The sequence below is a fragment of the Syzygium oleosum genome, unplaced genomic scaffold (assembly GCF_021117445.2).
Source record: "Syzygium oleosum isolate NSW1041296 unplaced genomic scaffold, Sole_v2.1 Sole_v2.02, whole genome shotgun sequence".
Classification (NCBI taxonomy): Eukaryota; Viridiplantae; Streptophyta; class Magnoliopsida; order Myrtales; family Myrtaceae; genus Syzygium; species Syzygium oleosum.
Window position 1 is genome coordinate 12,077,427 of NW_026607486.1, and position 19,257 is coordinate 12,096,683.

General features: G+C 40.0%; 2 protein-coding genes across 4 annotated transcripts in view; both read right to left on the reverse strand.

The window, feature by feature from the left end:
* The window catches only part of LOC115681561 (receptor-like protein EIX1), a 41,766-nt gene extending 22,848 nt beyond the window's left edge, over window positions 1-18,918 (reverse strand). Inside the window, exon 1 of the transcript XR_008815491.1 lies at window positions 18,612-18,918. The gene's annotated coding sequence lies outside the window, so the exon portion shown is untranslated. The remainder of the gene's footprint in view (window positions 1-18,611) is intronic.
* On the reverse strand, window positions 13,930-18,320 carry LOC130136733 (EG45-like domain containing protein 2). Of its 3 annotated transcripts, none has more exons than XM_056306988.1 (5): window positions 17,415-18,320; window positions 16,529-16,698; window positions 15,175-15,315; window positions 14,778-15,093; window positions 13,930-14,658 (listed from the first exon to the last, which is right to left on the reverse strand). In XM_056306988.1, exons 3-5 carry the CDS (start codon window positions 15,293-15,295, stop codon window positions 14,652-14,654), a joined length of 444 nt encoding a protein of 147 aa, XP_056162963.1. In that variant the 5' UTR covers window positions 15,296-15,315; window positions 16,529-16,698; window positions 17,415-18,320; the 3' UTR covers window positions 13,930-14,651. The 3 variants fall into 3 exon arrangements, with proteins under 3 accessions (XP_056162963.1, XP_056162968.1, XP_056162961.1); XM_056306993.1 differs by having other exon boundaries at window positions 17,278-18,320; XM_056306986.1 differs by lacking the exon at window positions 17,415-18,320 and having other exon boundaries at window positions 16,529-17,040.
* Window positions 18,919-19,257: the final 339 nt, after the last annotated feature.

Consider the following 19,257-nt stretch of genomic DNA (forward strand, 5'->3'; position numbering starts at 1 on the left):
TTTCGGCACCTAAAAAAATAAAATTTCGCTCAAATTGGGTGGCCACGGGTATTCTAAGATATTCTGTGAAGTTTTTAAATTTTAGAATTTTTTATTTTTTTTTTGGCAACTAAAAAAATTAAATTTTGCTCAAAGTGGGTGGCCATAGGTTTTTTAAGCCATTTTGTGAAATTTTGAAATTTTTTATATTTATTTATATTTATTTATTTTTTTCGGTACCTAAAAAAATTTAAATTTCACTGAAAGTGGGTAGCCACAGATTCTAAACCATTCTGTTAAGTTTTGAAATTTTTGATTTTTTGCTTTTTTTTCTCACCTCAAAGATCGTGACTTCCGTATGAATATGTGTGTTGAAGAAAATGAATTCCTCAGAAATGGTTCTCACTTTTGTTCCAGAAATGAAAAACCAACTTTTTTTTTGTTCTCATTTCTGGTTTCAGAATCAGTTTTGGAAGCAAACTTGTCCCGGAAATAGAAAAATGAAATTGCGTTACCAAACGGGTTTTTGGTCCAAAACTGATTATGGGAACAAAAAACCAGTTCTGGACAGAACCAGAATGGTTTTCATGCAGCACCTAAATCTGTAAGTTGTTTGTTTGTTTGGTCAATCTAACTCAAAAACTCTAGTAAAAATAAAACCCTAAATCCCTAATCGGTAAGTTGTTTGATTGTTCGGTCGGTCTAGAGAAAAGTTTTGACTAAAGGGCTGCGTTTGGTGGGCCGGATAAAATTCCGAATAGGATAACTTTTATCATATCCGGTATTTAGAGTGACGCGAAATCCGAATATGACCGGATATAGCTTGGATATAGTCAGGATAAAAAAAAATCCCACCTAAGGGGGTGGGATAGATCTAGATAGAATATGTTGAATATAGAAAAAGTAAAAAAAAAAAAAAAGAAAACTAAATTTTAGAATATCGGCATATTGCTATCCCTGCGGCTTTTGCCCTCTCTTCCCGCATCTCTCTATCTCTTCTTCTTCGAGTTGTTTCTGCTCTCTTCACATTCACGACTCACCCACCGCCACACGAAGACAAGAAAGCTCTGAAAAATTCCCGAAATCCACTCTGCTTCAGTCCAACTGGTGATCAAGGTTTTGATTCTTTTGAGTACACAGACGAAGAGGTTGAACGCCCATTTGAGGAGTTTTACAAGGATGTTCATACAGAGTTCTTGAAGTTTGATGAAATTGTGAATTTTAAGGTAATAAATTCGTTCACAGCTGTTTCTTTTCCAATCTGCAGGTCTTGATATTGGCTTTTTATCAAGGTGGTGATGAACTTTGAGGGTAGCTAATCCTTTTATTATATTCTCTCTGGCTTTTCAATGGGTTTTACAGCATTTCTCTTTCAAGCTTTTTGAATTGTATATTCATCCACCATATACAGGAGATCCTCCTTGTTGGTCTTTGATTGCTTTTTTCTCTCTGTCTCTCTCTTTTATTTTCACTGTTCTTATCACGCCCTGGAGAGTTGGTGTTGATGGATTTAGAGATGAAGTGGCCTTTTCTTGCGGTAGCCCACACATGAGGCGGTTTCACTCGCCAAACGGGCTGCGGGAGAGTGGAGCTTCCTCCTGTCATTAGTGAAATAGTGAAGGTGTGAAGAATGGAGGAGGTAAGAGGATGATTAGAGAGAGATATTTGGAGGGTTTTTAAGGATTTTTAAAAAATTTCAATCCAAGTTACACAAAATATATGATAGGATTTTTCACAATCCGGAAGATATTGAGAGGATTTCTTATCTTACTTTATCCCATCCTATCCCAATCCAAATTCAGACAATCAAACGTAACAGAGTTCACCAATAACACCTATTCAACACACCATTCATGGTAATAACATACTCAGCCCATGGATGAACTCATATTGGCGACAGACATCAACTAGGAACCTTTCCGTGTGGAGACTCGCAATCCCAAGATAGATCACAAGACGTTACCATCGTTTCAAAATGCTTATTCTACGCCAAAGGCATTGGGTCGAGAAAAAAATCATATTTTATTGGCCCACCAATTGGACCTAGCCAACTTTAAAGATATTCAACTAAAATTAAATTCAAGCGGGAGGCAAAAATTCCTGGTCAAGTCAACAAATTAAAAACACGGGCCACCTGGAGCCACCAAAGTTTCTTGCTTGGGAAGACCCGTCAAATAAAGATATTAATTAAATATATACAGCGTTCGTCATTATCAACCTTTATGGGACCATAAACAAATTATAAACCTTTGCTAACAATAAATAAATAATAAAACTTCATGAACTGATTGTAAAAAGAAGCAACCTTAGAGAAAATATTTTTCAAGTAAGTTATAGGACAATCCACTTATTGATCGCCACTTCAGCCTTCTCCGAATGATACACAATCTACCAACATCTTAGATTCATAATTTATCCTCGGTCGATTTTCTTTCGTCTCTCTGTCTCAAGCCTTGAACCATCACAGAAGATTGGACCATACACGTTCCACTCTAAAAAGATGATTATCTAAAGTCAGGAATCCTTTTGAAACCAAAAAGAAGAACAGAAATTCAGGTGTCCCACTTATTGTGCAGTGTAAATCAATCACAAAGGCAGGACTAATTATTATTCTGTTGGTAAATTCTATGCATTTTTTGGGCATGTAGAAACTTTATCAACATGTGATGCTTAGCTAAGCACCAATGAACGGTTTAAAGGTTCCATTTATTACGTGGAATATATTGTTCTTATCTTTCGCATAGGAAAATGAGTTAAGGGAAAATGTTTTCCTAATTCATGGAAAATGTATACTTAAATTCAAGAAAATAATTACATATTTAAAGATCAAGTTTCAAGACGTGACTTGTCTTCTCGCTCATTCCACTCCTTTCCACTCGCAACTATCCTTGCATAACTATAGACATCTTGAAGGATCAGTGAGATATTACTTGAACTTCATAAGAGCTTCCCTCTCAGCGCCAACGTAACTTACATTTGTAAAGGCTTTGGAATGACTGAATTCCATGGCTTCAATGACGAAAAGGGCATTCAAGAGTTCACGAACCTAGTGTAAAGTGCCATTGTTGCTGAAAAATAAGCAGAGAACTTCCGTGAAGACATTAACATCTTTTTAAAGTCCTTACTCGCCAACAAATGTATTGGGCGAAGAGAAAATCATAATTTGTTGGTCCACTAACCAACTTTAGAGATGTTCAATTAGCATTAGTTTCAAGTAGGAGCATATGCTAAAAAAGATTCCCTGTCAAGTCAAATCATCAAAAACACTGGCCACCCAAAAGCAACTAAAGTATTCTTGCCTTGCAAGACCCGTCAAATAAAGATATTATAAATATATACAATGTTCGTCATTATCAACATTTGTGGTACAATAAATAAACAATAAAACTTTGCTAATGGTAAATAAATTGGCTAATATCACGAAAAATCTCAAATAGGTACACATGTGATAGATTTATTCTGAACTAATTTTTTGATTATCAAAAACCCCAAACTGGTATACCTGTAACAAATTTATCCTAAACTAATTTTTTGACCACTAAAAATCTCAAATTTGTACATTTGTAAAAAATTTACCCTCCATAAAATTGGTAAACCTGTGATAAACGGAGGGATAAAACCCTAAAGTAGTATATCTGTCAATTGTTACTTGTCATCCAATTGAGCAATTTGACGGTAAAATTTAACGGAAACTAACGGAGGGTAAATTTGTCACAAATGTACCAGTTTGGGGTTTTTGATGGTCAAAAAATTAGTTTTTGGTAAATTTGTCACAGGTGTACCAATTTGGGATTTTTCGTGATATTAAACCTAAATAAATAATAAAACTTCATGAATTTATTGTAAAACGAGGCAAATTTTGAGAAAATATTGAATAGTCCTCGAGGTAGGCTAACAATATCACTTAGAGGGGAGTGAATAGATGATTTCAAAAAATCTTGACAAACTATTGCAAAAATTAAGTGTCAAGATGAATATGATCGGGAGCAAGTAAAATAGAACATGAATATAATCAGATTCTTGTAATATTCAAGTTATCGAGTGCAGTATTTCTATCAAGCATGAAATGAATATGAGCAGAGAAATAGAAAATTTTGCATAGAGAGCTTTATAGTGGTTCGGGTTAGTATAAATCTATGTCCGCTCTCCCACGCTAACAACCTACTAGTTGAATTGCACTAATCATTTAATGAGAAGTTACAGTAGCAAGTGTTGCTTATACTCAAGCACTTCTCCTCGAAATAGGTGCTTCTTATATTCAAGCTGATATGACTCACTATCTCACAGCTAACACATAGAGCTGTCACTCAACCGATACTTCTCAAAAACATTACAATTAAATGCTCACAAAAGACAAATGAGAATATGTGAAGCTCTATTAAACCTTGGAATTTGTCTCTTGATATCTTTCTCTTTGGCGCCTTAGTCTTCTTTTATACTCCTCAACATTCAGAACTTCCCATTTGGACAATCTTCAAGAGGATCGATCTCCAAGCTAGCCGTTGGACAATTTTTTAGAAGATTAGGGTAGCCATTGAAGTTGAATAGTTAGAGATTCCGTCGATTTGGTCACCCATAAAAATAACTATTGGTTTTCGTAAGTGGAGTGCTTTAGCTAAGAAAAGAATCTTGCATTCGGGATGAATCAATCAAGATGTTTTGCGTGGTTAAATATATCGTGAACATAACATTGGATTTCATCAATGACTTTTGTTGTTCACCGAACTATGTTTTTATCGACTAAGTCTATCACTTGTCGATAGTAATCAAAAGTTGGTTATTTTTTAGTGTCTGTATATAAATGTTGTGCTCAACTGTGCATGGACACTTAATGATAGGTACCTACGGATATGGCATGTACAAACGTCAAGAGGATAACCTTGATCCATCCTTTGAGTGACATATATAGATCCCACCCTTCTTCTATACATCCCTCCACAAATATGGATGACAGGTGGTTTGCCGAACCCAAATCCGGATCAATTTGCACCTTCCTTTTCGCTATGAATGGCAAATCGTTTCGGCTTTATATCGTTTCATTTGTTTATAATGCACCTCTTAATATGAGAACATATATTATGAACTCGACATATAATATGTTATTTCCATTTGAAGTTTCGTGCACCAAAAGCTAGAGAGCTCTTAACGTGGCAGGTTCCAGGTTGAGGGTGGAATTATACTATGAGGTGGCCACTTGAAGGGACAAGAGCTGCTAGGAGTCTCTAATAATGATCCTGACTATTATGTAATCATTGTTGTATTAATCTAACTGGCACTTATAAATGCTTCACTTTTGGCTTAGACATTTAAGCTAATCCAGGTGATCTCACTAGTGGGGGATGCACGTGCTTGTGGGAACGTTCTGATTGGGACTTAGGCTATGTTTGTTTCGCGAAAAATGAATGTAAAACATTTTCCTTAAAATGATGACTTATATCGCTTACAAAAATAAATGAATAAAAAATATTTTCATAGTTCGTGAAAATATTTAGACAAAAAATGTTGTCGATAATGAAAACATTTTCTATTGACTAATTATTTCAAGCGATATAAGCAATTTATTTTAAGAAAATATGTTCTACATCATTCATTTTTTGCGAAACAAACGGAACCTTAGATTATCTTTTGCGAAACAAACGGAACCTTAGATTATCGAATCTAAGAGAGAAGTAAAATTGACCTGCAGAGAGAGGCCGAACCATATTCCAAATTACATTCCCTCAATATTAAAAATGTTGGAAAATAGAATTGGAAGTATGAAAAGTCAGTTGAAGTATCTGAGGAGAAAGCCCACGTTCTCCAAATGCAGCTAGAAAGGAGTAGACGACAGAACAGCAAGATACAAGTGGAAGCATTTCAACTGGAAGCAATGAAAAGTCAGCTGAAGTATCTGAGGAGAAAGCCCACATTCCCCGAATGCAGCTAGAAAGGAGTAAACGACAGAACAACAAGATACAAGTGGAAGCGTTTCAACTGGAAGCAAAGGGAAAAATCTATTTGAGAGGCATAGTGGTATTGATAGGATTGATGTGCGCAGTGCTGGTGTTGAAGTTGGACAAAAAAACACTACTTCCGTTGCCTTAGACTGGCGACAATGTTGGATTGGGGTGGTGATGTTGTTTCTCTTTTTCGCTTCTAGGTAGTGTCTGCGGAGGATAGGTGCTAGGGAAAACCAATGTTGTGATGCAAATAAACTGAAACTGTGTTCCACTGTATTGGCAAATCCAAGTTCAACTATGGTTGATTGTATTAGAAATTCCAAGTTCAACTGTGTTCAATTATATTAGCAAAGGGTTAATTCCAAAAAAAGCCACCAACTTTAGGTTGAGGGACAATTATGGCCGAATTTTTTTTTGTCCCGTAAAAAAACATCAACTTTAGGTCGATGGACAATTCTGGCCCCAACTTTTCTTTGTCCCGTAAAGTAAAAAAGCACCAACTTTAGGTCGAGGGACAATTCTGGCCCCAACTTTTTTTTATCTTGTAAAAAAGCACCAACTTTCACTTAAATCCCAAATCTGACATTCCATTGACTTTCTATTTGAAGTCACCCTTGTTTGAAAAAAAAGGTTATGGTGGTGAGCCTGGCGAATCTCATCCATGGCATCTATTGACCGGCGGTGGTCTACAACTTCATATTACGACAAAACAACGAAATCTGGCCAGAGATATTTAATCTAGAGATATTTTTAACTTGCCAGTGAAGTGAAGGAAACGAACAGTTTTACCGTTATTCTTCAAGCTATGGCTCAGAGAATAAGATAATGAATAATGCTTTAAATCCAATTAGCAAGTCACGTGGATTTGTTGTTAAGGTAGACTAGTCAAGTTGGATAATTAATGGTTTTAAGTCAATGGGGCCAGGATTTAAGTGAAAGTTAGTGTTTTCTTACGAAACAAAATAGTCATTTGACCTAAAGTTGGTACTGTTGAGGATGATGTCTTGTATTCTGTTATATGAAAAAGCTAAATATTTTAGGCTATGTGGGCAATTTTGTAATTTGTGTCATGTAGGGTTTCGCTATATATGTTTAGGGCGAAACAAGTCTCTAAGTAGAGAAGGAGGGAGTGAGAAAGAGCGGCTGTACACTTATCTACGTAATTAGTGAAACAGATCTCATCTCCCCGTGGACGTAGGTAGGCGGAACATCTCCCCTGCTGAACCACGTAAATTCTTGTGTTGTGCGAATTTCCATTACTTTTCTTGCATCGTTGATAGGATCGAATTAGATATTCGACGATTGGTATCAGAGCTTGGTTCGGCAAGCTATCAAGATGGCAGGAAAGGGTTCGAGTGTCAAGTACGACATCGAGAGGTTTAATGGAAAGAACAACTTCACTCTCTGGCGACGAAGAATGATGGATCTTCTGAGTCAGCAGGGCCTGTCGAAAGTGCTGCTGGGGAAAGGGAAGAAACCAGAAACGAGTGATGAAGATTGGGGGGAGATGGAGGAAAGGGCGGTAAGCGCCATTCGATTGAACCTATCTGATGAGGTTCTGCAGTATGTGGTGGATCTCAAGTCGGCTCCGCAGGTGTGGTCGAAACTTGAGAGCATCTATATGACCAAGTCCCTAACGAACAAACTGTTTTTGAAAAAACAGTTATACTCTCTACAGATGGAGGAAGGCTCAGATCTATTAGAACACATCAACACGTTTAATCAGATTCTGAGTAAACTTGCAAGTCTGGAGGTTTCAATGGAAGATGAAGACAAAGCCCTATTACTGCTATCGTCGCTACCAGCATCTTATGATCATCTGGTGACGACACTCTTGTATGGAAAAGAGACGCTTGAGACAGATAAGGTCACTGCTGCTCTATTATCTAATGATATGAGAAAGAGGGTTAACAGTGCTACGGCACAGGGTGAGGGTCTCATCAGAAAAGTCAAGGAGCAGGAACGGAGAAGAACAATTCAGCGGGGATCCGCGAATAAGGGGCGATCGAAATCAAGAGGGGGTAAAACAAAACTCTCTTGTTATTATTGCAAGAAGGAAGGCCATCTGAAAAGAGACTGTTATAAGAGAAAGGAAGACTTGAAGAAGCGCGAGAAAACTTCTAATCAAGCAAGTGTGGCTGATAGCTCAGACGGTGATGATGGAGATCTTCTCTCTATATCATCAGGTAAGAATCAGTTCGCTGATTTATGGATTTTAGACTCTGGATGCTCTTATCACATGTGCCCGAATAGGGATTGGTTTGATTCATACCGGTCATACAGTGGTGGATCTGTTCTAATGGGGAATGATGCGGTTTGCAAAACCATTGGAATAGGGAATATTAAAATCAAAATGTTTGATGGTATAGTCAGAACTTTAGTGGATGTAAGACACGTTTCAGATCTAAAGAAAAATTTGATATCTTTGGGTGCGCTTGATGTGAATGGGTGCAAGTACGCAGCAGCAGGTGGAGTTCTCAAAGTCATCAAGGGAGCTATGGTTGTCATGAAAGGAGAGTTGACTGGAAGTTTATACAGGCTCATAGGGAGTACAGTAACAGGTGGAGCATCTGTGACTACAGCTGCAGAGTCCGATACAGATGACACTCATCTGTGGCATATGCGGTTAGGGCATATGGGTGAAAGGGATATGATGGAGCTTCATAAAAGAAAGCTGTTAAAAGGTGTCAAAAGCTGCAAATTGAACTTCTGCAAATACTGCATTTTCGGGAAACAGAGCATGGTTAGTTTCAGAACTGCAAAGCATACGAGCAAGGATGTACTTGATTATGTACACAGCGATGTATGGGGTCCTGCACCGATCAAATCAAAAGGTGGAGCCGAATATTTTGTGACCTTCATTAATGATTACTCGAGGAAAGTCTGGGTTTACTTCATGAAGCAGAAAAACGAAGTCTTCTCCAAATTCGAAGAGTGGAAGGCTGAAGTAGAAAGGCAGACAAGAAAGAAGCTAAAGTGCTTGAGAACAGACAATGGAGGGGAATACAGGTACACACCATTCCTGGAACTATGTAAAGCTGAAGGGATCACACGTCACTTCACAACATCAGATACACCACAGCAAAACGGTGTAGCTGAGAGGATGAACAAGACACTTTTGGAAAGGGCTCGGAGTATGAGGCTGAATGCAGGGCTGAGTAAAAGTTTCTGGGCAGAAGCAGTTAATATGGCATGCTATCTCATTAACAGGTCTCCATCTACAGCCATTGAATGCAGAGTTCCTGAGGAGGTATGGACAGGTAATCCGATTGACTATTCTGGTTTGAGAGTATTTGGTTGTCCAGCCTATGTTCATGTACAAAGTGGACATCGTTCCAAGTTAGACTCAAAGTCTAAGCAGTGTATCTTTCTTGGCTATGAGAAAGGTGTGAAAGGATTCAAGCTATGGGATCCTAATGCACGGAAGACCGTGGTTAGCAGGGACGTTGTCTTTAATGAATCTGACATGGTGAAGGCAAATAACAGTTCACATGCAGATGGCAGGAGTGAAGAAGGATATACTGTGCAGGTGGAGTCAGGTGAACCAGAAATAGCGGGAGGAAAGGAATCATCCAGTAACTCACCAGAATCACAGGAGACAGTAGAAGATACCTACACCATCGCAGAAGGTAGAGGAAAACGTACTCACAAAGCACCTGTGAGATACGGGTTTGAGGATATGGTTGCTTATGCCCTCACAGTAGGTACAGGCGATCCATCTTCTTATCAGGATGCGATATCTGATGCTGATAGTGATAAATGGATGTCAGCTATGATGGAAGAAATGGAATCCTTACAGAAAAACAGGACTTGGAAGATTGTGGAGAAACCTAAAGGGCGAAAGATCATTGGGAGTAAATGGATCTTTCGCAAGAAAGAGGCAGTGTCTAAGAATGAGCAGGTAAGGTACAAGGCTAGACTTGTAGCTAAAGGGTATGCACAGAAGGAAGGGGTGGATTATAATGAAATATTCTCTCCGTAGTAAAGCACACTTCCATTCGGGTTCTACTTGCCTTGGTAGCCATGTTTGATTTTGAGCTGGAGCAACTTGATGTGAAGACGGCGTTTCTTCATGGAGACTTGGAGGAACAGATTTTCATGGAGCAACCTGACGGGTTCAAAGTGCCAGGAAAGGAAGATTACGTTTGTCTGCTTAAGAAATCACTTTGGCCTTAAGCAATCTCCAAGACAGTGGTACAAGCGTTTTGACTCTTTTATGGTGCAAATTGGCTATTCGAGAAGTGAGTATGATTGCTGTGTTTATTTTAAAGTGTCAGATGATAATTCGATTATTCTTTTGATGCTTTATGTTGATGACATGCTCATTGCTGCTAAGGATATGCATAATATTGTCTCTTTAAAGTCCTTGTTGAATAATGAGTTTGAGATGAAGGATCTTGGTGCTGCTAAGAGGATCCTTGGTATGGAAATTGATAGAGATAGAAGTGCAGGTAAACTCTGGGTATCTCAAAAGAGGTATGTTGAAAAGGTGCTTGAGCGTTTCAACATGAATAAGGCTAAACCAGTGAGGACACCATTAGCTAGCCACTTCAGGTTATCTGAACAGCAATGCCCCACAAAACATGAGGAGATTGAGGAGATGACTCGAGTTCCTTATGCTAGCGCAGTTGGGAGTCTCATGTATGCTATGGTGTGTAGCGAGCCGATTTATCTCATGCGATCGGTGTTGTTAGCGAGATACATGAGTAATCCGAGGAAGGAGCATTGGAATGCGGTCAAGTGGATCTTTAGATATCTGAGCGGGACTGCAGACTTGGGTATTATGTTCAGTCGCGACGGAGGTTCGAAGGAGTTAGCGGGATATGTTGATTCAGACTTTGTTGGTGACCTAGACAGGAGGAGGTCTACTACAGGATATGTCTTCACATTAGCTGGTGGACCTATCTCATGGAGGGCGATGCTCCAGTCCACAATTGCATTGTCTACTACAGAGGCAGAGTACATGGCAGTTATAGAAGCTGCTAAGGAAGGGCTCTGGTTGACTAGGTTGGTTCGTGAGTTGGGTTTAGAGCAAGGAGGTGCGGTGTTACATTGTGACAGTCAGAGTGCCATACATCTCGCCAAGAATCAAGTGTTTCATGCAAGAACAAAGCATATAGATGTGAGGTTTCACAAAATCAGGGAGCTTGTGTCAGATGGCAGCATTCACTTGAGGAAGATTCACACGAATAGCAATCCTGCAGATTGTTTTACCAAGCCAGTCACTATTGAGAAGTTTGGGTCCTGTTTGGGCTCAATTAATATAACTCGCTGTTGAAGGTGAGGGACGCACTCAATAAGTGCGGGAGTGTACCTCTTATGGAGGTACGGGGATGAAGACATCTATATTTCATATTCTTTCACAGGTGGCTTTACAGAATCCAAGCCAAGGTGGAGATTATTGAGGATGATGTCTTGTATTCTGTTATATGAAAAAGCTAAATATTTTAGGCTATGTGGGCAATTTTGTAATTTGTGCCATGTAAGGTTTCGCTATATATGTTTAGGGCAAAACAGGTCTCTAAGTAGAGAAGGAGGGAGTGAGAAAAAGCGGCTGTACACTTATCTACGTTATTAGTGAAACAAATCTCATCTCCCCGTGGACGTAGGTAGGCGGAACATCTCCCCTGCTGAACTACGTAAATTCTTGTGTTGTGCGAATTTCCATTACTTTTCTTGCATCGTTGATAGGATCGAATTAGATATTCGACAGGTACTTTTTTACAGGACAAAAAAAGTTTAGGCTAGAATTGTCCCTCGACCTAAAGTTGACGTTCTTTTACGGAACAAAAAAAAGTTCATGTCAAAATTATCCTTCGACCTAAAATTGTTGCTTTTTTTTTAATTAACCCCATTAGCAAATCCAAGTTCAACCGTGTTCCATTGTCTGCAATGATAGATTTCTTGTTCCATATAGTGCATATCTATTTTTAAATCCTTGTAGTAATACTGTCGTTTCCACTGTTGTCTATGTTTTTATCTACTTATCATGTCACACAAACCGAAAAGACAAAGGATTTAGGTTCCTAAGCTTTTAATAACACTTGTGGTCCTGATTGGAAGGGAGGGATTTGACTAGAGATGAAGAAAAAAAGAAACAGAACAGCCATCACCAGTTATATGCTTCAAATGAGGTCTAAAAACCTCTCTTCATTTAGAACTTGGATGATTACAACAGAAAAAACCAACTGGCCATTAGCAACCAAGTTGGTATATAATTCAGAAAACAGAAGAAAGAGGACATTACGACCAACTTAGATGATTACAATAGAGAAAAACCAACTGGACATTAGCAACCAAGTTGGTATACAGTTCAGACGATAGACAAAAGAGGAAATTACAACCAACTCTAATGATCACAGAACATCCATCACAGCCAACAGTGATCACAACCATACGCCGTTGTTCCGTTAGTCTTTGCGGATAAATCCAGTAACTCTTGCTGCAAATCCTCAGGAATACCAGCTGTAAATAGAGCAGTTTCAGATGGATTGAGTTTAAGTCCAGATAGAGTCCTAGACCTGTCAAAAACAGAGAGCACAGCCTCCAAAGAACGTGCAGCAGCTTCCTAGCTCCGAACGATTCCATGGAGTCCACATCTATAGTAGAAGAACATCTCCAAATGATCTTATCAGCAATCTCTGAATTGGGATGGCTACTACGAAGTGTTCAACCATACCACTGTAAATCACATTTTCCTCGTACTCCAAAAAGCCACCCAAACGGAGTCAAATTGAGAAATGGCATTCCATCTGCAACAAAATAGCAAAAACCCATGTTTATAGTCACTATATGATGGTAGAACTATCTTTAAGTAACAACGGGGGCAAGCTCAAGTGAATATACGTAATACATAAGTATCAATTCACCAAACTCAATAAGCTATACACAAATTGCACAAGAAACATCAAATCCTAAAAAATTGGATGTGGTTAATATCGCGTAGAACATTTCATTTCAAATACCGTAGAATGAATGGGGATCGCAGTCAAATTTTCATTCAAAACCTTTTGTATGCTTAGCTGCACTCCACTTATCTAAACCATGAGATAGTAGGAACTAAAAAGTCTTTTTTTTTTATTCTTTTGCCCACGTCTTGACAGCTTACAATTTATACCAGAAGGATAAAGCCAAAAGATGCTGCAAATCAAGTTAGACTCTTGAAACAGTCACCAAATGAATCGGGAAAGAGCAAGGTGTGGAATTCGGAACCATTATAGTAGCCTAACAAGGAAATCAAGGTACACCCACATCGATAAAAAATACGCATCACATTGTTGGTGAATCGAGAACGCCAAGAATATAATGGCTTTGAATAACCGAACTGAGCTCCTCCTTGTGAAGCAATGAAGGTTTCGAGAACTCAAGGAAGAACCTTAGACCCCAAATCGTAAATCGTGGCAGATTCAGCCACGAATCGAGCAGAAAGTGAGAGATTTCAGCCATGAATCGAGCTACCTCCCGTGGAGCAATCAATATCTTGCCTTGTTGTAGTGGAGCAACCGAGAGAGATGGAGAGCACCCAAGTTCTAGGAAGAACCGTAAACCCCAAAACAAGAGAGATGAAAAGCACGGCACCATTCCATTAATATCCAAGGGGACATGGGCGTTATATTAGCACTGTTTCCATTCCGTCATCCACATCAGCCACTACATAGAATTTTCAACGTACTCATTGACGCAATCATCGGAACAGAGAGTAAAAATATCACACGAATATAAATTTGAGGTAGTGCTATAATTTATGATTTTTAGAGGCTTTTTATCTTTGCAAAGATCAACCACGATCAATGAAGCCTCTGATCTTTCCTCTCAACCCTCACACTGGCCGAGTCCATCCTCTTAAATTCGAAAACAACAAACATTCGAAAAAACTAAAAAGGCAACACAACCGACATTCCAGATAAAAAGATGTCTAATTAGTTTGACATCATTAGTATACGTTGATTTCCTTTCTCCTCTGTCTCCAGCCTTGAGCCATCACCGAAGATGGAGAAAACACTTGGAGTCGTCTGCAAGTGCCTCATCAATAGGTAACGTGACATGCGATTATTTACTGATAACCAATTACATCTCGACACAAATTAATTTTTTTCTCTTTTCCTCCTCCATCTTCACCCTCTGCTCTGCCTGGGCTTGGCTTATCTCCACCGCCCCACCGTGGCCACCGCGGTCCGCAGCAAAGCTGTTGAGCTCGTATCAACAACCATGGACGAGCCAAGACTTGAGCTCAAAGCTGTTGAGCAGCAGACCAGATCTAGCTATATCCTTGGCCAACCTCCGCTCTCCGTCGTCCCAGCGGCTAAGCCTTGGCCACAAGTGCTCGTCCACAGATGATGGAGATGCAGAGCAACGGACGGCCACGGACGGCCTTCGTTTATAGATCCGAGCACCGACCTCCGCGTCCACCCCTCAGTCGCCGTGTGTGAACAAGCCGTCATCGCTCGTGGCCAAAGCTCCAGATCTGGCACACATGGAACTGGTTCTACACAATTGTATTATGTTTTGGTAGCATCTCGTGACAGAACAAACCTGCACACCCTCATTCCATGGATATTGTGTTGAGTGGCGGAAGGAGAGAGACCAGCTTCAGCCATGGATTGGGAGATTTTTTATATGTTTCTCTAATTCCGCGTCGACATATACGTGTCGATTTGTAATTGATGAAGAGTAAAAAAGCGCACGCGACATCAACAGCTGGCGTGGCTCTTGCAGACCATTTTCTCCCGAAGATCAGACCCTGCATGTTTCGCACACAAAAGATGATTTTAAACCCACCATCGACTACTGTTACATCGGGAAAATTCAATTGAATGGGAATTGTAAGCAAAAAGAAGCAGAAGAGATGGATTTCCTTACTCCTCAAACTCGACCTCGATCGAAGCCATGGCCGGATTGGCAATGGCTTCGAAAGCAGTCTGAGGCAGGACCAAATCGGCGCCGGTGAAGGACTGCTTGGGGGCGGCGGCGGAGGAGTTAACCGAGAGGGTGTAGTCAACGATCTTGACCCGGATAGTGCCGGAGCCCGGTTTGCAGGATCCAGGGCCCTTGCTGACGCACCGCACGTTGTACGCCCGGCCGCACGCTGCCCCAAGGTCCCATAGCTTGTCGCCCACAGCCGCGAACAGGTTCCTCTCAGGGAACTGGGATCGGCCCTCACCATAGCATTCCGTCGCTAAATCAAGGGCAAGAAAAATGTTATATGGCAAGCTCTTTCTCTTTTTGTTCTTTTTGTTATGATTGGGGGGGCACTTACGTTCGTAGGGAGGGCCATAGTACGCTGCCGTGCCAACCTCGCCGAGAGCCACGGGGACGGTCGCCGTGAGCATGGCGGCAAGGAGGAGGAGATGGGATTGTAAACGACTCCTAATTGCCATTTTCTTTAATAGACTGGCTCCTGTTTAAAGACAAAGCTTCGTTTTTAATAATAATTAATGACACGCATCCCTGAAACGGAAAAGGGTGGCACAAGCCCGAATCGGCGACCCCACCTACTTTTTTTATTTTTTATTTTTTATTTTTTGGCTTTGTCATACTCTAATTCACAACTTACTCTCAGACTTTTGCTTTGCCTCCTTACAGAGCGTGTGAGTCGAACCCCACATCTGGAACTAAAAAAGTAAACCTTACCTCTTTTCTTATTAACCACACTAACAGAGCCAACATTTCACCAAAGATTAAAGGTAAATCTGCTTCTAAAGATGAAAGCTCAGACAAAATATATATATAAGCAGCAACCCTACAATCCATCCTCCCTCACTAGTCACTAGACAGTACAAAATGTCTATAAAGACAATTATTTAGAGGCAAAAAGAGTTCCAGAATAAATATTAGGAAAAATAACACAAATAATCCTTAAGTTTTGGCCCAATCTACAATATTGATCCCTGACCTTATATTCATTCAATGTAGACCCTGAATTTTAACCCAATGTGTAATGTGATCCCTTAACTTTTAATTCGTTTAATGTCATTCCTGAATTTTTGGTACATGTTCAACTTAGTCCCTAAACTATATGAAAATGTTTAATGTAGTCCTTCCATTAATTCAAGTCCAAGGACTACATTCATATAGTTCAAAGACTACATTGAATATGTATCAAAAGTTCAGATATCGCATTGGACAAATTAAAAGTTCAGGGACCACATTGCACATTAGGCTAAAGTTCAAAGACTAAATTGAACAAATTAAAAATTCGGGGACCTAATTGCACATTAGGCCAAAGTTCAAGAACTGTTTGCGTCATTATCCCAAAACATCCCAAGGAACTTGCAAAACCACATTCACCACAAAGATGGTGAGATTGTATGCATAGCACACATATTGGTTCAAAGAACGCCAAAATTTAAAACATTATTCGAATTTCAGAAAATTATACAAAAAGTTTAGCTTACAAAAATCTATGGAATATAACATGTCAATCTACGTTTCAACACTTGAGTATTGCAGAGGTTTCCGGAGTTTTATATTAGAAAAAAAAAGAACAAAGTGCATGAGCCACAAGATTTATATTGTGCAAAACGTAAAATTAAATCCAAACGGGTATTAAGGAACTGGAATTAAAAGTAGAACAAAAAAACTAAAACCAAGCACAAAGGCCAAGTGAGTACCCTGTTCACCAAACGATTGATTGAAGGATGCCCTCGTAACAGATTGTGGTACGAGCAACAATAACCAGAGTCCCTGCCGGAAGCAAAGGCCAAGTCGAACTCGGTTTCTTAGCAAAAGCAGCAACTGATAATGCTGGAAGAAGGGGTGATTTTAAGCAGGAAACAAGCAGCTGCAGTTAATAATTAGCTTAGTGTCAGAAAGCAATTCAAAGGTTCAGAAGAGCATGAATGCCCCGTAGAATATCTCTACTTTCAAGTTCATCGTCTTAAACATTCATATATCTCTCGACAAAATCAGCAGGTGAACATAAAAAAGCAATGGAACCACTAAAGCATCCAGAAAATGTCAGCTTCATGTCAGGAAAGGTCCAAATCACTCCATTGTATAGCTCTACCGCCTCTACTAAAGCACAGTCCTACATGAACTTGCATATCAGCCATCTAAAGAACTTGACTTTATCTAAGTTGCCAGAAGCAATGGTTCACATATTGCATCAGCATTGTTCACAGCAAACACCAATTAAACACCCTTGATCGTTGCTAAACCTCGTGCCTCCATAACAATTTAGAGTATGCTAGGTTCTGTATATACATATATCACATATTCATGAAAATTGATGTGATGCGGGGACTGCTTGGAGAAATGATGCAAAGTCAAGTAATATATCAACATTGTTCACAGCAAGATTACTCCATAAAATTTCGCCTTGTTTTGCAATGAAGATGGAAGATTGCAATAGTACGTAAACCTTTTAATAGAAGTAGGGGTATTCTAAGCCATCTTGTGTCATGAGTGTCCAACTTCAGTTTACAACTACAGTTTCTCCAGCATGAAAGATGTCAAATTCAAGAGCAAACAAACAAAAAATTCTGGAAGCAAACTCACCAAAACATGACGGGATTAGAGAGCTGAGGAATAACCGCCCAATGGAGAGAGACCAGAACCTGAGCGTCCAAAGCTAGGCATGTCATGTAGTTTATAATAGAACTTTGGAAGCACAGTCAATACAACACCCCATCCATCAGTGAAACCATAGAAAAGAAATATGACCATGGGCGATAGATTAACTAATGCCAATACTAGAGATGATGAAGGAAACAAGGTTTTTGCTGGTAATTCCAGCAACCCAAACAAGAGGTCTTACTAAAGCATTATGGAACAATCTACCAAACTACTATTAAATGTCGACCATAATATAAGGATCATCAGCCAAACTGAGCAAATTTTCTGGATTCCTACGTTCCTCATTCAAACAGGACACTTAAGCTACAAGGTTATTATATAAAGACAGAGCAATCAACAGATCCATTGCCACAACTTTGCGATTTATGGAGCTGCAGATCGCAGCTCCAGGAACTGGAAATCGCAGTTCTTGGACATTCGAAATAGCAGCTCATGGAATCCTCTTTTGTTCGCCACGCCCACAAAGTACGATGCACACATCCAATGAACATACCAGCAACTTCAACACACACACTCAGCGAGCCCACATACAGATGATATACCATTCACTCGTGGATATCGCACATGCATATATTAGCAGCTCACACAGGCCCATGCTTGCTCATTCTCACACGGAACTTAACTAAAAATCACTTGCCCAGCGTGCGAATAGCACTCTCACAAATGACAATTTCATCAACTTACCCACACAGCTCACGCCAACCATCCAGCATACATCAGCAACCATATAGAACACCCATTTTGCGTATAACACATCCCCAGTCCATATTCAAAGCCTGCCTACCTCCGTAGCATCTTACCCTAGCATTGAACACACACTCAGAGCTCACCAAGAACACCTATTCAACACAACCATTCATTGCAACAACACAAACTGAGCAAATTTTCTGCACTCCTACGTTCCTCATTCAGACTGGACATTTAAGCTACAAGTTTATTATTTAAAGACAGAGCAATCAACAGGTCCATTGCTATGACTTTGCAATTTATGGAGCGGCGGATCACAGCTTCAGGAACTGGAAATTCGCAGTTCTTGGACCCTTGAAATCGCAGCTCATGGAATCCTCTTTCGTTCGCCACACACACAAAGCACAGAGCAAGAGAGAATGGGATGCGAACCGGTTTAATCAGACTGGGTCCGAAGAGACGAGCCACACTGCACAACGCCTCGAGCGCGGTGCAACGGAGCAGCGAGAGCTTGTCGACGACCTCGATCAACGGCGACACCGCGAATCAACTAGGGCGGCTAAACCCGTCATCGGATCTGGGTGGCGAGGCGAGCACTGGCGAGCGGGACAACCGGCCTCTGTGTTTGGGGAGGGGTTGAGGCCGTAGGGGAGGATTGACCGGGTTGGCCGAAGGAACGGACAAGGGAAGAGGAGAGCTGCTCGGTCACCAGCCGGGAGGCAAGTACGTCTGATCATGCACGTCCACATCAGATCCAATGGGACAGATTCCGAAAAAGGTAAAGATACGTCACATGTGACGTATCAGTAAGAGGGGATTTCGTCCCTTTCGATTCCGTTTTTGTTTCAGATAATCAAAATTAATCAATTTTTTTTTTTAATTCGGTTTATTTCAGGTAGATTCGGATCAATACTAGCTGAAATAAACACTTCGCCTTTTATCCTAAAATCGAGCCACGAATAAAAAGCAAAACAAAAAAGAAAAAGAAAAAAAAAAGAAGAAATAGAAAATTGATCCAAACCAAATCGATTTATGAATACGGTTTCAATTTGATTCGAGCAAGTTTCGGTTTGGTTTA